Genomic DNA, 22764 nt, shown 5'->3' with positions numbered 1-22764 from the left:
AGAGAAGATAAAAACAATTCAGACCCCGTAACGTAAGACTTGTTTGAGAGGACCAACAGCCCTTTTTCAGAAATCCCTTTATCGACAAGAACAGTTTTATCAAATTGTCTCACGCAGTGGTCTTTATGGCCAAATTAGTGCTGACAAACATTAAACAGAAGACTGCTAAAAAAAAACGTGTTGCATTTGTCAAGTTCCACAGCTCGCAAAAGGATGGACAGTAGAGACAAAAGATAGATTTTTCTAATAAATAATTTATTGAACTGCATCTCTGACACCGTGAATTTTGTAGAAGACCTGTTGGAACACACATGGGCCCAAGATTCACCCAGAAAAACAGTTAAGTTTGTTGAGGAAAAATCCTGGTTTAAGTAACATCCAGTATTGGTGTGTGTGAGATCTTCAGAATGGATGACAGTATCAACAGCTTGAAATATCAAAACATTCTTGCTGCCAAGTACATTCCAAGTCACAAGAAAAGGTAATTTCTGAAGCAGAAATGCGTTCTTTTTCAAGCTTCAAAGTTCCTTAAGGCGAAGAAGGTCAAGCTGCTCCCAGATTGTCCATCCTAGTTACCATGCAGACATGAAAATTAATGAGCATGTCTGATATAAGATGGATATTTGGAAAATTACACCAAATTATTTCTTTGCTATACCAGATGATTTCCTAAATAAATTATTTGGGGGATTGTTGAGTTGTATGGATGCAGTCTTTCAAGTTCATGTGAGTCATACACAATAATCATCCAACGTTTTTTAAAAACCTTTATCCAGGAAGTCCCATTGACATGAGTAATCTCTTTCAAGGGAATCCTGCTACAAACATTAATCTGATAATACTGTTGCAGTTTTAGGTTTTCAAAATGAAATAATACCATAATACCACAATACACTATTTGCGTTGTCACATATAACACAAAAGCAAAAAAATGTTTCAAATAACATGTATCAAAACGGCATTCTTTAATTTTTCAGTATGGCACACTCGGTGGACAACCCTGTTTTTTATTCTAGAGGCTTTTGCCTTTCATACAAGCCAATTCTGATTTCAAATAATCAACTAAAAGTGAAGTTTTTTATTTTTTTTTAATAAAAACTAAATGGATAAAGAAACATTTACCTTTTACCTTTAATGACGGCCCTTGTTGATGAAGAGGGGGAGGAGTACTTCTTGAATTTAATAGTATTTCTCACCGTCTTTATTAAAGTGCTGTCAATCACAACTTTCTTTGGCCCCATGGTGGATTATTTTGCCATTGTTTTTAACAGAATGAATCACCAAAGCGTGGGATTCTTTGTGTGAGTAAACAGACTTGCTTGTTACACGTAATGTTAGATAACCAAGACGATCCTTTGGCAAAAATTGTTTGTCAAAGTGGGTTGTATGAGAACTGAGGTACCACTTTATTATCTTCAGCAATGACCCACCCTAATAATAACGCGGTTTTAGGTGGACCAGCCTGGACTTTTGTTGTTACTGACATTACAACACAGTCATTGGAAATATATTGTTCAATAATCTTTTTTTTTTGTGCTAAATAAAAATGTTACCATCATTAAAACAAAGATTTACAAATCTTATTCCATGAACTTTGACCGGGATTTGAACGCAGTACATTCTGCTAAATAAGACAAGCACTATTGCAGTAACATTGCATATGAAGCCCGACTTAAACAAGTTGAAAAACTTATTCGAGCGTTACCATTTAGTGGTCAATTGTACGGAATATGTACTTCACTGTGCAATCTACTAATAAAAGTTTCAATCAATCAATCAAAAAGCACCCTATTATTTGACATTTTACATGCACCTCTTTACACAAAATGGGGCCCTGTAGTACAGCGCGTGTTCTGCGTTTAGGGTAATGCATATGGCGTCAGAACATTGCCAATATCCTTGCGAATACATGTAAAGAACACATGCATGGACTCACTCTCTGCGCGCATGCGGCACCTTTTTGCTATGGTTGGGTTTGCCCTTGTGAAGTGTCTTTTTCTCTACGCGCACGACGGTCCACCCTTTTGGCACACGCACTTAGGGGCGGGCATTGACTACACAGCCCAACAACTTTCCTTCTTTCTAATTGGTCAATTTAAGCGCCAACTGTCTCCTGGTCAGAGCCAATTTTAGGAAACCTGGCAAAAAGTTTTTCTTAAAGATGCTCCGCAGGTAATTGCAATGTAGCATTATTTACACCTACTTTATATATGTATGATAAAAGGTAGCTCATTGATGAATGCCCTGCTTAATTGTTTTTATTTTGAGCATATTCCTTCATGAAGAATGATTCAAATGGTTATTTTGTCTAAACCTTTGACTCTACAGAATAATTCCCTTTAGAAGAAGCATACAGTTGGACATTACCAGTTCTCTAAGATGACATCTGACCAGGAGACAATAGGCATTTAAAAGAGCACTTATTATGCACAACCAACGTTCCTTACCTATTGGTACCTGTTGTTGTGTATTTGGGATCTGCTTAAGTCCCAGGAATTAAAAATCAAACCGTGGAGGCATTGTGGAGATATCTTGCCTTCCTTAATACTTCCTCCAAATCAGCCCTTTGGAATTTGCCCTGTCCTGTGACGTTTTTCACACCGTTGATGTCAGCGGATTACCCATGTATGTTAGAAATTTGCCCAAAGTGCTTTGCGCGAGTGCGCCATTGTAGTCTGCGCTGTAGTCAATAATCTCCTTTTTTGCTATCTTCTTATTGGGGGGCAGACTGGCTCGTACATTGATTGAATGATTGATTGATTGAGAAGTTTATTGACATCTTAAAGAATTGAATCCATGTAATGCTTTAACAAGGCAAATGGATGGCACAAAAAGCCAAAAGGCTTGTTTCCATTGTGGTCCATTAAATATTCATCACATTTGATACATTCAATAATAAAAGATATATAACCTGTAACATGTATATAAACAATGAAGTTAAAAAATGGATACATTATGTACATACACACAGTATATATGTCAGGTGATTTGAAAAACAATATATACAAAAAATGGGGGTAGGTGGCATATATACACTATGTACATGACACTGCACATGTTGACTCCAAGAGTGTGCAAAACAGAATGAGAAAATATATATACACTATAACCACATATAAACCTGTTTGATGCTTCGAAGAGTTGCTGGGGATCAATTTTGGTTCAGATCAGCTGAGCCATGATTTTATGGCAGTTTTAAAATTTAGTAGGGAAGTTCGAATTTTAAGGTCTGTTGGTAGTGCATTCCACTGTGTGGTGGCAAAATAGTAGAATGCATTTTTTCCCATGAGAGTCTTGAATTTGGGGGGCGACGAGGTCTGACTAACTCCCTCTCGTGTAGTACCTGTGAGCATCACTTACTCTGGTGAAATAGTTGGACAGGTACTTGGGGACAGTTTCTCTGAGTATTTTGAATACCAGGCACATTGCGATTTGGTGTACTCTTTCCTCAACTCTAAGCTATCCTAATTTGGTAAAGTGGGCTTGAGTTAGGTGAGTCCTGTATGGGAGGTTGAGCAGGAGTCTCACCAGCTTGTTTTGGGAAACAAGCTGCTGCACATGCATCCTCCGCTGTTGCCATTCTAATACAAAGTAGCGTATAGTTCTAACTTATATCTGTCAGTAGACTCGCTATGCAAGCGCTAAAAACTACAACATGGATGACAGCGAGAAGACACAGTCGAAGTGGAGCCACGTAAATAAGACTGCCCGCAAAATGGCGCATCCTGAAAAGACATTTAGAAAGTGGCTTGAAAAGATAATCTTAGTAAAATTTAGACCAAAGAACCACCATTACGTGCTATGTAGACCTCAAGGAAATGTTTTAAATATAAAAAAAAAAAAATCAGAAGTTAATTAGAGAAAGCTGGTCAATCAGAAAGTAGGGGAATTGCTGGAATGTGTATTCAACCGAGAGGGTGGAACATCGCGCGCACAGAGAAAGAGAAAGATGCAGCGTGCGCAAAGAGACTCCAAAGAGACTCCACAAAAATTGCAAATTATTCATCCGAAGTCATTTTTTTCATTACCATGCAAAAATCATTGCGAGTAAAAATATCAACATCTTAAAAAAACAGGTTAAAGATAGTTCAAAAGTGACTAAAAATAGCAGCAAAACTAACTTATGATGGCTTGCAAGACCCTGTCACAAGATTTCATATTCAAAACCCAGACTCAATGCGAGACCTGGCCTCTGCCCCACCACCCAAACAGAATGTTTGTTGTTGACACATTTGCCATGGTGATAAGCTGCAGGCAAAGACTATCATCAGACACCTCGTGCTTTGGCGAGCAGGAGGGACATCTTTTTTCCAACTCCTCATACATTCTCTCAGGAGCTCCTTCCAAACCTGCAGTCAAACAGCTTAGACACGCTCTGCATTGCACACCACCAAAAATGACTTCCTGCTGCCGTGTTGGTTGTTATCTGCCACTGACCAAGTGTCGGCAGAGAGCTGTACTTCCGCTGTCTTAAGCCCCCCTGCTGTGCTTGCGTTATCGTCGGTGTGAGGCTGACGGGCCGCTCTTTATCTCTCCTGTAAGATTGCGGGCTGAGTGTACACAAGCAGTGCTCGAAGCTGGTGCCCAGCGACTGCCAGCCGGACCTGCGCAGGATAAAGAAAGTGTTCAGCTGTGACCTCACCACACTCGTCAAGGCCCACAACACCACCAGGCCCATGGTGGTGGATCTCTGCATTCGGGAGATAGAGCTCCGAGGTAAAAGGGCAATAATGATGGTGAATGTGCTTAAACATAAATATTGAACATACAATGTATGTGTTAAACTGCCATTGTTTGTGTTGCAGGTATGAAATCTGAAGGTCTGTACAGAGTGTCTGGTTTCTCCGAGCACATCGAGGACGTGAGACTGGCCTTTGACAGAGGTGTGACTCTTTGCCGCAGTACATGTGCATACAGTTGTCCCTTGCCACATCGCGTTTCAAATATTACGGCTTCACCACATTGCACATTTTTTGGGGATATTTTTTTTATTTTTTAATGCATATTCCAAAAATTGTTTTGGTCTTAAATTAAGCATTTTCAATCATACAAATGGCTAAATAAACTAAATATATCAATATACTACAGTTGTGTTGTCCATTAGAGAACACCAACCCAATTAGAGAAAGCTGGTCAATATCGGGGCCACTGATTGGTTCAGCCTCAGGCAGCATTACTATATTGGATTCAAAGAGTGCAAAAGTGACTAAAGGGTATGACAGATAATGGAGCAGCGCCCCAGTGGCTGGCAGCTTCGGGCTGGATGCCCGCCCCCTCACCCCTCGTTGCAAGTCTCGAGTTGTACAAAATGTCATAATATGTATTTTTTTCCTCACCTCAAACTGCACTCGCCTGTTCTTCAACGGGTTTGTCCTGAAAATGAAATTTCATACTACTTGTGCAATGACAATTACGATCCTTTCTTCCTTCCTTCTCTCATGTCTAGAGGGCTCTCATAACATCAAAACAACTTATTTAGAAGGTCAAACACATGTTTGTATGCACTAGCTATGAAAATATAAAATTCATGATTCATATTTTTTTCAACTTTGTGGAAACTCATTCATCGATACGTCCAGCCCTATAGGTCACGTTTGATTATGTCAGATTTGGGGCACGGATGACTTGAATGTGCTCAGATGTGTTGATATTATCATGGCACAACACACATGCACTGCTCAGTGCCTGATTTTTTAATCTTTATATGTGAGGTCTGTTACAGAGCTAAAATCTATTTAAGATTTAGAAAATATTTGTGTGTACCAGCCTTAAAACACTGATGGACAGACATTTTACACATTTTTTTAATTTTCCTCACACATTTAGAAGCTTTGAACTTAACTTGTGAAAAGTATTAGAGCCTGATCCAGTAAATGTTGTTATAAACAGACGGTGACAAGGCGAACATCAGTGCCAGTGTCTATGCAGACATCAACATCATTGCTGGCGCTCTGAAGCTCTACTTGAGAGACCTTCCTATCCCAGTCATCACCTTTGACCTGTACTCCAAATTCATCCAGGCAGCAAGTAAGGACTCGCCTCTTCTTTCTCTCTCTTATTTGCTGCTGCCTGCCATCACTTTGATTTATTATTTCCCCGCATATTTGCAGAGATCCCTAATGCTGAATCCAGGCTGGAGGCCGTGCATGAGGCTTTGCTGCAGCTTCCTCCAGCTCACTACGAGACTCTTCGCTACCTGATGGCTCACCTTAAGAGGTTAGCCATCGTTTATGAATGCAATTCAGTGTTTTGTGCAGCGTAATCAGAGGTGTAGACTCGTGTCAGGCAACTTGAACTTGAGTCGCAATTTTGACGACTTTGGACTCCACTTGTTAATGTCGTCAAAAACTCGACTTGGACTTTGACATCACTTACTCAGGACTTGACTCGGACTAAAGCATTACAACTACAGGTGTGACGTTCGCAAACAAATCGAGTCTTTTAAGTTAAAGTTAAAGTACCAATGATTGTGACACACACTCTAGGTGTGGTGAAATGTGTCCTCTGCATTTGACCCATCCCCTTATTCAACCCCTGGGAGGTGAGGGGAGCAGTGGGCAGCAGCGGTGCCGCGCCCGGGAATCATTTTTGGTGATTTAACCCACAATTCCAACCCTTGATGCTGAGTGCAAAGCAGGGAGGTAATGGGTCCCATTTTTATAGTCTTTGGTATGACTCGGCCCGGTTTTGAACTCACAACCTACCGATCTCAGGGCGGACACTTTAACCACTAGGCCACTGAGTAGGTTTTTAAACGGCTCTTTTAAATGGACAATGAAAATCGATTCCCAGTGCTGAGCCCTTTTTTTTTGGACATGCAGATATAGCGTTGGTAATCGTCCATGCCACCAGAAAAAGAGTCATACATACAGAGGCTTAGGACTGGGCGATATGGCCGACCTATCACGATTTTAGTGTTTTATATAGGTCGATATCGATAATTACTTGTATTTTTTATGAACTATCGAAAATACAGACCAGGAGAAAAATATATTAAATGTAAACATTTGTATTTAAAAAAAATATCAACACAACCATGGAAAACAATCAATGTCAACAAAATTCTAAGATTACATTAGACACTTAACAATATTCTCTTAAAATGAAAGTGCAAAAATAAGGAATACATTAGAAATGCTTTATAAAGTGTAACAAAATAGTGCAAAGTGTGAAATTTAAACACAGAGAAAGTCGAGAAGAACTATTTTCTGCAAGTTTAGTGTCAGGAAGTTACGGCTGTGCTCTAATGTATGAGCACAGCTAACGTGATGTTGTATTACCGGCCTTTGTTGGTAGAGCGCCTTGCCTAATTTACAGACCACATTGATCTGACTCTGGTCCGTTTGAAAAAATCCCAAAAATTGCCATACAATCTTTTTGCTCTCTGCAGCACTCATTTTTAGTTTCTCTTCTCACTCCATGCAAAAAAACCAACCGTGAGACAACAAGATGGGGCAACCAATCTTGATAGTTGATACTGTATTTCCTAATTGGCTTTTAGCATATCACTCCCACTGAGTGCCTTTGTTCATGCAACCAACCTTGCTTTGCAACTTCCGTTTTCTTCCAGTGAAGAAAAAAAAAATCATCATACATTTTATCGAATGCGTTTTTAATTGATTTTCATTACGTATCTATCGCGACATATATTGATATTGTTTTATTGCCCTGCCCATAGAGGGAATATGATTACATACGTCTTTTGCGTTGTTACAAACTTGGATACTCGTGTTAAACAATACAAAAATGTCAAATCATGAGGCTCATGCATTTTGCCATAACCTTGCACATGGTCTTGGATGCTTTTTTTCTTGGAGTTTTGTAATTGTGACGTCATATCGAGGTGAATGTCCTTATTTGGACATTAAGTCTAGTTCTCAACCAGAGAGAGATTTACGGGATTTATTGCTCTTTGAAGGTTGCCGGATCTTGGGGAGCCGTTCTTTTGAAAGAACTGTTCAAAAGACTGACTTTAAGGTGGTGCAATAATCCCCAGGCTTTGAGAGTGACATCATTATTATTTTTTTAAATGTAATAAATTAAATGCATTTTAAAAAAAATACATCAAAAATAAGATGAACCACTTCCAAACAAACAAACAAAAGTCCCGCAATTGTAAATCCAGTATCGTTCACCTAAAAGAGCCATTCAAAAGTCTCGATTCGTTCACGACCATCACATCTCTACAAGATGCGGCAGCGCACGCCCAAAAAGACACCACGCGCAAGCAGAGTGTGTTTTTTACACGCAAGGATTTCAGCTGTTCTATATGTATATATATCAGTGGTGTGCCATCAAGGCCAGCACGGCCTTCTCTGCTGGCCTAACATAACCAGAAATCATGATCGTAATTAAAGATAAAAGTAATTTTTTATTTGCTTTCCCTAAATATCTAAAAGTATTCATATTCTTTTCATGTCATACTATGCTCCTTCCAGTGCTGTTGTTTTTAGGTTAGAGTTTTTATCCAGTCAGAATTCAGCTCGCTTATGTTGTCATGCTGTACGAAATCTGCCCGAGTCCTTCAGAATCAACAATGCGGGCGCCTGTGCACTGTAAGTAAACGGGCACATACAGTTGATAGATAATTGCGATAGCCAATCAGATCACGAGTTGTTGTCAGTAAGGCCTTCTAGCAGGCCTCACTTTGAACGTGACATTTACGCGTCATGTGTTTGGATACTTACTTGAGAATCACAAGTGAGTATGCAATCATAAGTTGTGAGTTGCGAGAGCAGGAAGTGCTATCCAAATCAACAGAGCTGCACCGGAACCACACTTGGCTCGCAGAGAAACCTGCTTCAAGAGAAGCTCGATCTCGTGAGACAAAGTCTTGAGCTAGCTAACCTGTGCCAGCCGATGAAATGGTTTGTCCGCCACTTCCAATCGAATCAACCCCTGGCTTACGGCTTCCGATGGCTACTGCAAATTGTGAGTTCAAATATTTTTATTTCATTATTTTCTCTCGTTTAATATGTTTTTACAATTATTTTAATTCTGACAGTACCACGTAAAGATATGTTTTAACTGCTGATGCGGGTTTTTTAAATGCGCTGGAAAATAGTTGATGAAATGCCCAGTTGTGCGCAAGTGTGTTTCTGTATAGTATTTCTGCAGCCGTGGTCATGTGGCGACATAAATTATGGTATTATGAGAGGTATCTCTTAAAGTCAGACTAAGTAGGACATCAATGGCAGCCTAGGTGTGAAATGCCGCCACATATATATATATATATATATATATATATATATATATATATATATATATATATATATATATTATATTATATTGTGTGACACTCAATTATAATTACTACATGGTTATACGGTTTCGATACAAATTTTTATTGTTCTTACTGTATATATATATATATATATATATATATATATGTTATATGTATGTGTGTATATATATATATATATATATATATATATATATATATATATATATATGTGTATATATATATATATACATATGTGTATATATATATATATATATATGTATATGTACCGGTATGTATATACAGTAAATATGTATATATATATATATATATATGTACAGTACAGGCCAAAAGTTTAGACACAACCTTCTCATTGAATGCGTTTTCTTTATTTTCATGACTATTTACATTGTAGATTGTCACTGAAGACATCAAAACTATGAATGAACACATGTGGAGTTATGTACTTAAAAAAAAAAGGTGAAATAACTGAAAACTTGTTTTATATTCTAGTTTCTTCAAAATACACCCTTTGCTCTGATTACTGCTTTGCACACTCTTGGCATTCTCTCGATGAGCTTCAAGCACATCTGTGAAGTCAAAACCATTTCAGGTGACTACCTCTTGAAGGTCTTATATATGTGTATATATATATATATATATATATATATATATATATATATATATATATATATATATATATATATATATATATATATATATATATATATATATACATACATACATACAGGTATATATACGTTTATATATATATATATATATATATACGTTTGTATATGTATGTATATATTAATATGTATATATATGCGTGTATACATGTACAGTATGTATGTATGTATATGTATGCATGTGTGTATATATGTATATATATATATATATACAGTATATATATACATATATATGTATGTGTATATATATATACTGTATATATATATATATATATATATATATATATGTATGTGTATATATATATGTATATATATACACATATATGTATGTATGTATATATAGATATACAAATATGTATGTATGTATATATATATATATATATATATATATAAACTCATATATATGTATGTATATATATATATATATATATATATATATATACATATAAATATATATGTATGTATATATATATATATATATATATATATATATATATATATATATATATATATATATATATATATATCCTGATGATTGAGGGTACCCCCCCTCATGAAACAGGCCTGTAGAGATGAAATAGTCTTGTGATTTTTTTTCCCACACATACATATATATATATATATATATATATATATATATATATATATATATATATATATATATATATATATATATATGTCTTAATAAGGTTATCCAAAAAATAGTGCTCGATACCGTAGTAGAGCGCAATATATGTATGTGTGGGGAAAAAAAATCACAAGACTATTTCATCTCTACAGGCCTGTTTCATGAGGGGGGGTACCCTCAATCGTCAGGAGATTTTAATGGGAGCATTCGCATACCATGGTTTATATAGGGCACAGAGTGGGTGGGTACAGGCTGGCCTAGGGGAGTGGTGATTGGCTCATGTGTTACCTAGGAGGTGTTTCCGTCTATGGCGGCATGTTGTTACAATTTCGCTGCGCTTGTTGAGGGATGACAGGTCTGGACGGACCTGTCATCCCTCAACAAGCGCAGCGAAATTGTAACAACATGCCGCCATAGACGGAAACACCTCCTAGGTAACACATGAGCCAATCACCACTCCCCTAGGCCAGCCTGTACCCACCCACTCTGTGCCCTATATAAACCATGGTATGCGAATGCTCCCATTAAAATCTCCTGACGATTGAGGGTACCCCCCCTCATGAAACAGGCCTGTAGAGATGAAATAGTCTTGTGATTTTTTTTCCCCACACATACATATATATATATATATATATATATATATATATATATAGGGACGGCGTGGCGCAGTGGCAGAGTGGCTGTGCGCGACCCGAGGGTCCCTGGTTCAATCCCCACCTAGTACCAACCTCGTCGTGTCCTGAGCAAGACACTTCACCCTTGCTCCTGATGGGTGCTGGTTAGCGCCTTGCATGGCAGCTCCCTCCATCAGTGTGTGAATGTGTGTGTGAATGGGTAAATGTGGAAGTAGTGTCAAAGCGCTTTGAGTACCTTGAAGGTAGAAAAGCGCTATACAAGTACAACCCATTTATCATTTATTTATATATATATATATATATATATATATATATATATATATATATACACCTGTATATATATTGTATATATAATATGTATACATAATATGTATATAAATCGGTGATTTGAGACTTGGCTTGGATTTGGGATTAAATACTTAAAATTTATATGAGACTTTCAATAATGGGACAGCAGTTGTAAAGTTGCTGGGACAGCATGGCTCGGTTGCTAGAGCGGCCGTGCCAACAACTTGAGGATTCCTAGTTTAATTCCCAGCTCCCGCCATCCGAGTCACGTTCGTGATGTCTTTCACCCTTGCTCCTGATGTGTCGTGGTTAGGGCCTTGCGTGGCAGCTCCTGCCATCAGTGTGTGAATGTGTGTATGAATGGGTCAATGTGGAAATAGTGTCAAAGCGCTTTGAATACCTTGAAGGTAGAAAAGCGATCTACAATTATAACCCATTTACCAATTAATGTTTTAAATTGTATATGACGTTGCAGGGTAACTTTGTTCGAAAAGGACAACTTGATGACTTCAGAGAACTTGGGCATCGTGTTCGGTCCAACGCTGATGCAGCCGCCGGAGCAGAACGCCTTGACCACGCTTAACGACATGAGGCAGCAGAAGCTGGTGGTGCAGCTCATGATCGAGCATGAAGACGTCTTATTCTAGAATCCAGATCCCGTCAACGTACCGCGCAATCACGGACACTTTTGTCAGAGAGAAACTCAAATTGCTCTGGGGAAGCTTCTTTTGAATGCATGACCGCTTGGTTTGGTGTTGTCTAGTCCGTGTGCGACTTCCATGCGTCACCAAGACTGTCGTGTGCGATTTAGCACAGATATGTTTACAAGCCGCGGTGCCGTTTTCTTTGAAGCCGTGTGTGCAGTCTGCCTCTGCACGACATCTGTGAACCTTCTTACTTGTTGTGTGTGTGTGTGTGTGTGTGTGTGTGTGTGCATCTCCTGCTTGATTTGTGCGTGTGTCGACTAACTTTTACAGATCCTGTCATGGCAGCAGGGATCAATATTTTGTTGTGTAAAAACCATGAAAAAAAAAAAGGTCAATTCATGAAGCACTTTTTTGAAACGTGTACAGATTTGTTTTGTAAAGATGTTTATTTTTGTCTTCTTACTCTGCATCATGTTGTTTGGTCACAATAATATATATATAATTATACAGTATGTACTGTTGGGAATGATGCGTGTTAAGTTGCTGTCTGGATACAAAATGTTCAGAAGAATAAAAGTTGTATACAAATCCATGTCATGGACATACAGATTATAGTTTTTAATTTATATGGTTTTAATGGCAATGATTAATGAGAGTTAAAGGCTACTGTTTTCACTTTATTTCCGTTTCTTGTTAAAGCCATAATCTTGACATGCTTTATTTATCTGCAGTCGAATCTCTTGTTTCGCCATAAACTTGTCACTCTTCCGGTTTTTCCTGAAAGTGTGACTTGTAGGATGGATTCAAACCTTGATGCCACAAGTGTTACTTTCTGTGGAAACATGTTTGACAACTATGTGTATTCTAGCAGTTTCTGTCTGTGCTTGTTACCTAATTCAATGAGCCAGACTTCATTTCACATTCCACTGAGCCGCTGTAGTAAAAGGACTATTTTTCTATTAAGGGTCAATTGGTTTTAATAGGAGCTCAGTTCCTAAAATATACGTATCGGGAAGACTTAATTTATCCCACAATGGGGAAATTATGCGACTGCGATGCAGGTAAAAAAAAGTCCCCCTAAAAATGCAACCAGCTGCCACTTCAGCGGCGCCATACAGCTATAAAAATAAAACAACTAAAAAATGAGCAACAAATAATACATATTACACGCATACGATTGCACCATGTATGCACCAAAAAAAGAAAAAAAAACACAATTTCAACATCTCATAATGTATGGGTCTCTGCAGTGCTCCATGCCACAGAGACAGGAGCAGACCCAACAAAGCAACCAAAAGAGCTGACTCTGACCTAGGGTGCCCACTAGCTCTCTGTCAATTTCCAGTCCGCGTTAATGAGCAAGAATCCGTCCAGGGAGACCAAAGTGTCCAATACATAATCATATAGCCAGGGCTTCGTGAAATTCGTCAAATCCGACACTCAACGCCAGCTCCGCAGCCCCGTCTCTTCCTCCGCATCTCCTCTGGTCTCTCCACACAGACTCTAGCTGCTAGTCTCCGGTGCAAACATGGCCGTTGCCAAAAGGCTTCTGCAGGCAGGCATTATAAAGTGTTAATGGTTTTAAGAATTGTTTTTCAATTTGCTAATGTAAAAAGGGCTGCTGGGTTTATGATCATGTAAAAGTGGCAAAAAGGAAGGCAGCAGCCTGGACGGTTGGAACAACAGTGCCCTCTAGTGAATAAGAACGTCAAGTGCAACAATCATGACTATAAACTTGCATCCAATGTGATCTTAGATCGACCTGTAAAGTCATCTGAAATAACCCTAAATCTAAAATGGCACCAGCACCACTTAATGGCTCGCCTCACTTTTCAATACCTCCGCCAGGGTGTGTATGTCTATTTGTTAGTTGGTGAAATAGCTCAAAAAGTATTGGGCCGATTTTGATGGAACTTTCAGGATATGTCAGAAATGGGATAGGGAACCAAGTGATTAGATGTTGGGGCTTAATCTGGATCAGCGCCTAGATTTAGGATTTTTTAAAGGGCCTGGTGGATGTCGGCTCTTTTTGTGCGCTTATTAATCCGTTCCAAAAGGGCAAACAAAGACAGAATAGTATGAAAACTACATACATTTTTCCTAAATAATGCAAATTAAGTTAATCCATTCCAGACACCAAAGAATATGAAGACTGAACACATTTTAGAGGATATAGTTGTATATGCAGAAAACAATGTCAAACACATATATTAAAGTTAAAGTTATTAGATAGTCACACACACACACACACTAGGTGTGTTGAAAAAATTACCCTCTGCATTTGACCCATTCCCTTGTTCACTCCCTGGGAGGCGAGGGGAGAAGTGAGCAGCAGCGGTGGCCACGCTCAGGAATCATTTTGGTGATTTAACCCCCAATTCCAACCCTTGATGCTGAGTGCCAAGCAGGGAGGTAATGGGTCCCATTTTTATAGTCTGTGGTATGACATAAATTATTATTGTGATGGCTAAAGGACCATCTAACATCACTTTTCTGTTCTTGAAGTTTTATTGAATTGGTTCTGTGACAGAGCTCTTAACTCAAAACACTTGTATCTCAAATCAACGCCTCCCATTAAAAGTAATTCAAATAAGAGATAAGAAATATTGTATAAAAACTATACAATATAATGTAGTACTAACAATTACAGTATGAAGTAATGTAATAATATATAGCATTTACCTTGGAGAGTGGACTTTTACGGTATCTCCTTCCAGCTGCTTCTCTGTCAAACACACCATCATCAGAGTTTCCCTGTATAAATGTCCGCTGTTTAGATTTAATTTTTTTACATCCTTGGCTGGCGTTATAGACTCTTTCTGCTTTAGTATGGTGCAGACTCGCAGTGATGATTTATTTCTTCAATTCAATGAATATGTTCCACTACTTCTTCCCAGCACTGTCCTTGACATTCACTTTCTTCCTTCCCGTGCTTCGAAAAACAAAGTTGTGCCCATCTATAGCTATAAGCTATTGTTATACCGGATGTTTTGGTTGGATCTTACTGAGGTCACTCACTGTGACATTTGCCACACCAACTAATGGCGGGGATGTTTGTAACTCAAATTTCTGCTTGCGGCTTAAAGCATAACAATTAGCAGAGAGACAACTCTTATCTCAAAACACTCTTAAGTTGAGGTACCACTGTATTTTGCTACTTCTTCAATTCAAGAGTGATTTTTACCTTTTTTAATCAAAAGTGCTGGCACTTGCAACTTTCTTTGGCCCCATGGTGGCTTGGGCCTTTCCACACAGTAACGTTCTGCAAACTTAACCACATGGTGTCGTATCAACATCGAGTCACAATCAGACAGGAACGCATCACAGTACTGGGTGAAAATGATGTACTGTAATACAAACCCCGTTTCCATATGAATTGGGAAATTGTGTTAGATGTAAATATAAACGGAATACAATGATTTGCAAATCCTTTTCAACCGATATTCAATTGAATGCACTACAAAGACAAGATATTTGATGTTCAAACTCATAAACTTCATTTTTTTTTTGCAAATAATAATTAACTTAGAATTTCATGGCTGCAACACGTGCCAAAGTAGTTAGGAAAGGGCATGTTCACCACTGTGTTACATCACCTTTTCTTTTAACAACACTCCATAAACGATTGGGAACTGAGGAAACTAATTGTTGAAGCTTTGAAAGTGGAACTCTTTCCCATTCTTGTTTTATGTAGAGCATCAGTCGTTCAACAGTCCGGGGTCTCCGCTGTCGTATTTTACGCTTCATAATGCGCCACACATTTTCGATGGGAGACATGTCTGGACTGCAGGCGGGCCAGGAAAGTACGCTGTTGTAACACGTGCTGAATGTGGCTTGGCATTGTCTTGCTGAAATAAGCAGGAGCGTCCATGAAAAAGACGGCGCTTAGATGGCAGCATATGTTGTTCCAAAACCTGTATGTACCTTTCAGCATTAATGGTGCCTTCACAGATGTGTAAGTTACCCATGTCTTGGGCACTAATGCACCCCCATACCATCACAGATGCTGGCTTTTGAACTTTGCGTCGATAACAGTCTGGATGGTTCGCTTCCCCTTTGGTCCGGATGACACGATGTCGAATATTTCCAAAAACAATTTGAAATGTGGACTCGTCAGACCACAGAACACTTTTCCACTTTGCATCAGTCCATCTTAGATGATCTCGGGCCCAGCGAAGCCGGCGGCGTTTCTGGATGTTGTTGATAAATGGCTTTCGCTTTGCATAGTAGAGCTTTAACTTGCACTTACAAATGTAGCGACCAACTGTATTTAGTGACAGTGGTTTTCTGAAGTGTTCCTGAGCCCATGTGGTGATATCCTTTAGAGATTGATGTCGGTTTTTGATACAGTGCCGTCTGAGGGATCGAAGGTCACAGTCATTCAATGTTGGTTTTCGGCCATGCCGCTTACGTGCAGTGATTTCTCCAGATTCTCTGAACCTTTTGATGATGTTATGGACCGTAGATGTTGAAATCCTTAAATTTCTTGCAATTGCACTTTGAGAAACGTTGTTCTTAAACTGTTTGACTATTTGCTCACGCAGTTGTGGACAAAGGGGTGTACCTCGCCCCATCATTTCTTGTGAAAGACTGAGCATTTTTTGGGAAGCTGTTTTTATACCCAATCATGGCACCCACCTGTTCCCAATTAGCCTGTTCACCTGTGGAATGTTCCAAATAAGTGTTTGATGAGCATTCCTCAACTTTATCAGTATTTATTGCCACCTTTCCCAACTTCTTTGTCACGTGTTGATGGCATCAAATTCTAAAGTTAATGATTATTTGCAAAAAAGAAAATGTTTATCAGTTTGAACACCAAATATGTTGTCTTTGTAGCATATTCAACTGAATATGGGTTGAAAATGATTCGCAAATCATTGTATTCCGTTTATATTTACATCTAACACAATTTCCCAACTCATATGGAAACGGGGTTTGTTCAATGCCTCATCACAAGTGCAGACATAGAAACACCAACATAACCAAAAGAAAAAAAGGTGTCATCTTGACACAAAAACAATAAGTATATGACAAGCATGGCTGAGGCGCAAAAAAAAAAAAGACTTTTGCAAGGTCAGATGATGAGTGTGACACACATGACATCACTAAAACCCAAGTTAATCCTTGTTGTTAGCAGATGTTGCATCACGTCTCTTTTTCTTGTGGTCATCGTTATCAAAAAGTAGCGGTTTCATTGCTTGTCCACACAATAATAATATCAGACTTTCCCATTAAAAAATGTTCCCGTGTGGATAGGGCCTTATTTTGCAGCTGTACTCAATGAAAAAAAAGCACCAACCGTCTAAAAGCCTGTAACTGCCTAACGCTCGTCACGCAGTTCCCTTGAACGCCTCACCATGTAAACAAAGCATGGGCAGCACAGTGCTTGACAGATATTGCATTGACATGAATAAAGAAGACAGACACAGATTTGTTCATCTTTTTGTGTGCATTCTATGAACAAACAAAGCACACACACATACTGTAATAAAGAAGATGTTGGCCCAAATCTTTCTACAGTGGCCCAACTCTCAAAATAGCACTATTCATTCTTCGCAGAGATGAGTCACCGACACGCACGACTCTTTGTTTGGGTGCTTCATTACATGGCAAAATACGCTATGTTAGGCATATTGTTTGGCCATATGGTAACGTTAAATGAAAATAGAAAATCTGGGCAAACTTTCGTTCAAAGTTTTCCTCAAAAACAAAATCATGCACAAATCGGGACGTACGAAAACCAAGGTATCACTGTCTTGAATAACGAATGAGTATAACAAGATTTAATGCTATGTCTAGCATTAAAAGATTACAGTTGGTACAAAATGCGGCTGCTAGACTTTTGACAAGAACAAGAAAGTTTGATCATATTACGCCTATACTGGCTCACCTGCACTGGCTTCCTGTGCACTTAAGATGTGACTTTAAGGTTTTACTACTTACGTATAAAATACTACACGGTCTAGCTCCAGCCTATCTTGCCGATTGTATTGTACCATATGTCCCGGCAAGAAATCTGCGTTCAGAGAATTCCGGCTTATTAGTGATTACCAGAGCCCAAAAAAAGTCTGCGGGCTATAGAGCGTTTTCTATTCGGGCTCCAGTACTATGGAATGCCCTCCCAGTAACAGTTAGAGATGCTACCTCAGTAGAAGCATTTAAGTCCCATCTTAAAACTCATTTGTATACTCTAGCCTTTAAATAGCCCCCCTGTTTTAGACCAGTTGATCTGCTGTTTCTTTTCCTTTCTCCTCTGCTCCCCCCTCTCCCTTGTCGAGGGGTTACACAGGTCCGGTGGCCATGAATGAAGTGCGGGGTGGACCGCTCGCCTGTGTATCGGTTGGGAACATCTCTGCGCTGCTGACCCGTCCCCGCTCGGGATGGTTTCCTGCTAGCCCCACTATGGACTGGACTCTTGCTATTATGTTGGATCCACTATGGACTGTAGTCTCACAATATTATGTCAGACCCACTCGACATCCATTGCATTCGGTCTCCCCTAAAGGGGGGGGGGGGGGGGGGGGGGGTCAACCACATCTCCAAGGTTTCTCATAGTCATTCACATCGACGTCCCACGGGGGTGAGTTTTTCCTTGCCCTTATGTGGGCTCTGTACCGAGGATGTCGTTGTGGCTTGTGCAGCCCTTTGAGACACTTGTGATTTAGGGCTATATAAATAAACATTGATTGATTGATGATTGAACAACAAAATCGGTCATTTTAACGCCACAGTCCAGCACAAACACAACACTATATATAAAAATATAATCCATCCATCCATTTTCTACCGCTTGTCCCTTTCGGGGTCGCTGGTATAATATAATATATCAGTATATATTATATACTGCATATATAATATGTAAACATTACATATGTTATATTTTATATTGCTACTATGGTAAATGTTTTGTCTACTTTATACCTGCATTATCCTTTCCATCCTTTGTAACTGAGCTGCTGTGTGGAACAATTTCCCTCGTGGATCAATAAAGTTTGTCTAAGTCTACGTCCAAGTCTATTGATTAGTGAAGCTATGTTGCTTTCATTTGGAGAGAATGGGGCTCCGTTATTCAATAACTCAAAAACTAAAGTAGCACAAATGACCGTTTTTAACAGCACAAACTATTTTACCAAAAGAATCAGAACTTTACGTACCTTATAACTGTCAACCGAACATTTTACGTAAAAAACACACATTGTTTTAAAATCAGGGCTGCTAAATGTAATCCATTTACTTACGTGATTAATTACAAAAAAATTGTGCATTACAGTCATCCCTCGCCACATCACGCTTCAATGCTTAATTAAGCATAACAATGGCTAAATCAACTTAAATGATCAATACTACAGTAGTATTGGCCACTAGAGGAGACCAAACCAATCATAGCACTTTAAATGGGTTATACTTGTATAGCGCTTTTCTACCTTCAAGGTACTCAAAGTGCTTTTGACACTATTTCTACATTCACCCATTCACACACACATTCACACACTGATGGCGGGAGCTGCCATGCAAGGCTCTAACCACGACCCATCAGGAGCATGGATGAAGTGTCTTGCTCAAGGACACAACGGACGTGACTAGGTTGGTAGAAGGTGGGGATTGATAGGCTGCTGGCACGGCCACTCTCCCAACCGCCCCGTCCCCTTTGTTTAGTATTGTGGCCACTGATTGGCACAGCATCAGGGATCATTACTATACTGGAGTAAAAAAAGTGTAAAGGTTACAACTAGAACGCTCTTATAATGTAAATAGTTGTTTTATGTTCTTCTTGCTATGAAAAAATGTGTTTATATTTATAATTAATGATTCCTACTTCGCAGAACTTAATTTATCGTGGTCATGTCCAGAACCAAATAACAGCGATCAACAAGGCATTACTGTAATTTTGTATTTTTGCAGAAAAACCACGCAATTTATTTTGAGCGCACATGCTCCTTTACTGTGTATGAATACCTGAAAAGCTTCGCAGGTTGTTATACGGTCAGTGATCAGGTCAATGCATATGTCAGTGCAAAGATGAGTAAGGAAACTGACTGTTGTGCTTGCTGGTAAATTTCCAGGTTTTGAGCAAATAAAAAAGGCATACATTTAAGCTAAAATTGTTAAATACTCCGGCTTCCTCCCACCTCCAAAGACATGCACCTGGGGATAGGTTGATTGGCAACACTAAATTGGCCCTAGTGTGTGAATGTGAGTGTGACTGTTGTCTGTCTATCTGTGTTGGCCCTGCGATGAGGTGGTGACTTGTCCATGGTGTACCCCGCCTTCCACCCGATTGTAGCTGAGATAGGCTCCAGCACCCCCCGCGACCCCGAAGGGAATAAGCGGTAGAAAATGGATGAATGGATGTTAAATATGTGTATGACATTCTGACAATAAAATTGCATTAGCGTCAAAATATCGGGGTCTTTTTTCTGTTCGTTTAAATCAGTGTCTCCTAGCCATTGTTGGGCCGCCAAAAATATCTGTTCCTCAGCTGTGGTCCGTATGGGCCTCAGCGGTACTCAGCGGCAATACACTTTTCCTCCACCTGTGGCAGTAAAGAAAATATCAAACAAAAAGAAGAAGTCTGGAGCTAAAGTCTTAGAAAAGTTTCTTAAGCACAAAAATTATGACTAAATTGGTGAAGCTACATTTTCTTCATTTGCGTTTTTATTTTATTGACAGATTATTTTAGATAAACATATATATTATTATTAGTTAGAATTTATTTATTTTAACACTGCGTAATTGTATATAAATGTATTGTTCATCAGTTTTTATGAGTCACTTATTTTGCAGTTTATTCAATAACTGTAGTATTTATTTTTGTAATCAGCCTGACCTAAGCCTTTATAATAATCTTTGTGATTAACACATGCTTTTTTAATATCAAGAGTAATTTAGCATTAAAATGTGAGTGTGCCCAGGCCTCTCTGTGGTAGAAAAGTTGGGCCCTGAGGTAAAAAAAAAGGTTACGAACCCTCTGGTTTAAATCATTTAAGCAGGAAATTTACTGTGGTTAATCGTGATTAATTTGGTTTTAACAAATGAACCCTTTGACAATACTATTTGAAATATATTATTTTACATTCCAAAGGGAAAACAAGTAAAATTCAATTTTAAATACATCTGTCGTGACATTTTCAGTGCATGTTGAATGTGCACATGAATACATTTCACTAAAACCAACGTAAAGCTTTCAAGTTAAATCAAGAGGTAAAATGAAAATACATGCAACTTGTCCTGCCTGCATGTGCGTCCTTTACAGTTCGTCGTGTTGATAAGTGAATTCTCTGGTGGAGATGAAACCGTCTTTGTCCTCGTCCTCATTTTTAAAGATGTCCTCTACCATCACTTCGTGGTGCGTGTCGTTCGGTGAGTATCCGTGCTTCTCAAACTCCTTCTTCAGGTACGCCTTCACCTGTGTGGTGCACAAAAACCACAGTCAGCATTATTACGTTACGTACTATAACATTGGGGACCAGAGTCTGCAAGGGACCAGAGTTCTCCTGCAAAGAAATGACAACTGGTTGCTTGAGAGATGCTAGTCTGCTTCCGAATGACTATTGCTGTGCTCCTTGAGCAAGGCACTGAACTCCGCCGGTCTCATCTAGTCTTGCGTGTTGTGCAACTTGGCAAATTGAATTCCCCCATGCTGAAACAACAAGAGTTTTCCACACCTCCTGCCTGGAGAGCTTCCAGTCATCGTTGAGATCCATCTCCCGGAAGGAATCGTGCGATCGTGGCCCATTGCGGATATCAATGAGCTCAATGTCAAATACGAGGGTGCTGCCCGGAGGGATCTTGCCTGCAAGCCAACAAATTGTGATTAATGGTGACGTGCTCTCCATTTGTATCCTATTTTGGTGAAATTACCTTTCCCTTCCTTCCCGTAGGCAAGAGCTGGAGGGATGGTCAGTTTCCGGCGCTCTCCTGTGCACATGTTCTTCAACCCCTTATCCCAGCCCTTGAGAGCCTCTCGGATCCCCAAGGTGAACCACATTGGGTTTTTATCCCCTTCCGTACGGCTGCAGAAAAGATCCATCAAAATAATGCACAAGTCAATGTAAGCATCACAGTTACCTCCAAATAATGCTGCTACACAAAACAAGACATTTTCAAAACACATGCATTACCTGGAGTGAAACATGGTGCCATTGCTCTCCAGGTATCCCTCATAATGGACAAGAAGCATGTCTCCATATTTTGTCTTGCGGTAACACATGAGAGGTTTCTGCAGAACTTCTATTTTCACTTCAGGGTCAGGCAGCTTGGCTCCATGGGTGAGCATTGTTACAAACGATAACAGCGAACAAATAGAAAAACACATCATTTTGTCACTTACAAAGCGTACTCACAGATTTTTGTGAAAGAGTCCCTTAAATTAAATGAATAAAGTAAATACAGTACTATAGTGGTGTTTAGGGTAACTACGTGGCACCAAACTTCATAAACACCCCACTGTTCAACATTTCCCCCTTCTCTCATTTCTATTGGGTCACTTGTCAAGGTCCCACCCTGTATCTTAATACTCTTATACGATTGGTTTGTGTGTTTGTCAGTCATCTAAAACCACGCCCACACAACGTAATTCCTTGGAGGATAAGAAAGTGTGAGCGTTTAGAGGCGTATTCTAGAAAATGTTTACGCAATTTCCCCAACGTAGACATAA

The 22764-nt window shown here is 39.1% G+C and overlaps 2 protein-coding genes across 7 annotated transcripts in view; one reads left to right on the top strand and one right to left on the bottom strand.

Annotated features, from left to right (window-relative positions):
- The window catches only part of chn2 (chimerin 2), an 81383-nt gene extending 68690 nt beyond the window's left edge, over positions 1-12693 (top strand). For both annotated transcript variants that reach the window (XM_061953617.1, XM_061953609.1), the window contains 5 exons: positions 4543-4716; positions 4806-4883; positions 5890-6027; positions 6111-6216; positions 11936-12693. In XM_061953617.1, the coding sequence (XP_061809601.1) occupies positions 4543-4716; positions 4806-4883; positions 5890-6027; positions 6111-6216; positions 11936-12107 (668 nt within the window). In that variant the 3' untranslated portion in view covers positions 12108-12693. The remainder of the gene's footprint in view (positions 1-4542; positions 4717-4805; positions 4884-5889; positions 6028-6110; positions 6217-11935) is intronic.
- Positions 12694-18661: 5968 nt separating this feature from the next.
- Positions 18662-22575, bottom strand: fkbp14 (FKBP prolyl isomerase 14). 5 transcript variants are annotated; one of them, XM_061945540.1, is made up of 5 exons: positions 22229-22565; positions 21969-22120; positions 21773-21900; positions 21324-21513; positions 18662-20640 (listed from the first exon to the last, which is right to left on the bottom strand). In XM_061945540.1, exons 1-4 carry the CDS (start codon positions 22423-22425, stop codon positions 21355-21357), a joined length of 636 nt encoding a protein of 211 aa, XP_061801524.1. In that variant the 5' UTR covers positions 22426-22565; the 3' UTR covers positions 18662-20640; positions 21324-21354. The 5 variants fall into 5 exon arrangements, with proteins under 5 accessions (XP_061801524.1, XP_061801532.1, XP_061801550.1 ...); XM_061945548.1 differs by having other exon boundaries at positions 21340-21513; XM_061945566.1 differs by lacking the exon at positions 18662-20640 and having other exon boundaries at positions 20882-21513; positions 22229-22337; positions 22451-22575.
- Positions 22576-22764: the final 189 nt, after the last annotated feature.

The sequence above is a fragment of the Nerophis lumbriciformis genome, linkage group LG04 (assembly GCF_033978685.3).
Source record: "Nerophis lumbriciformis linkage group LG04, RoL_Nlum_v2.1, whole genome shotgun sequence".
NCBI classification, from domain to species: Eukaryota; Metazoa; Chordata; class Actinopteri; order Syngnathiformes; family Syngnathidae; genus Nerophis; species Nerophis lumbriciformis.
Note: the sequence above shows the minus strand (reverse complement) of the source record. Positions and strands in the feature narration are given on the sequence as shown.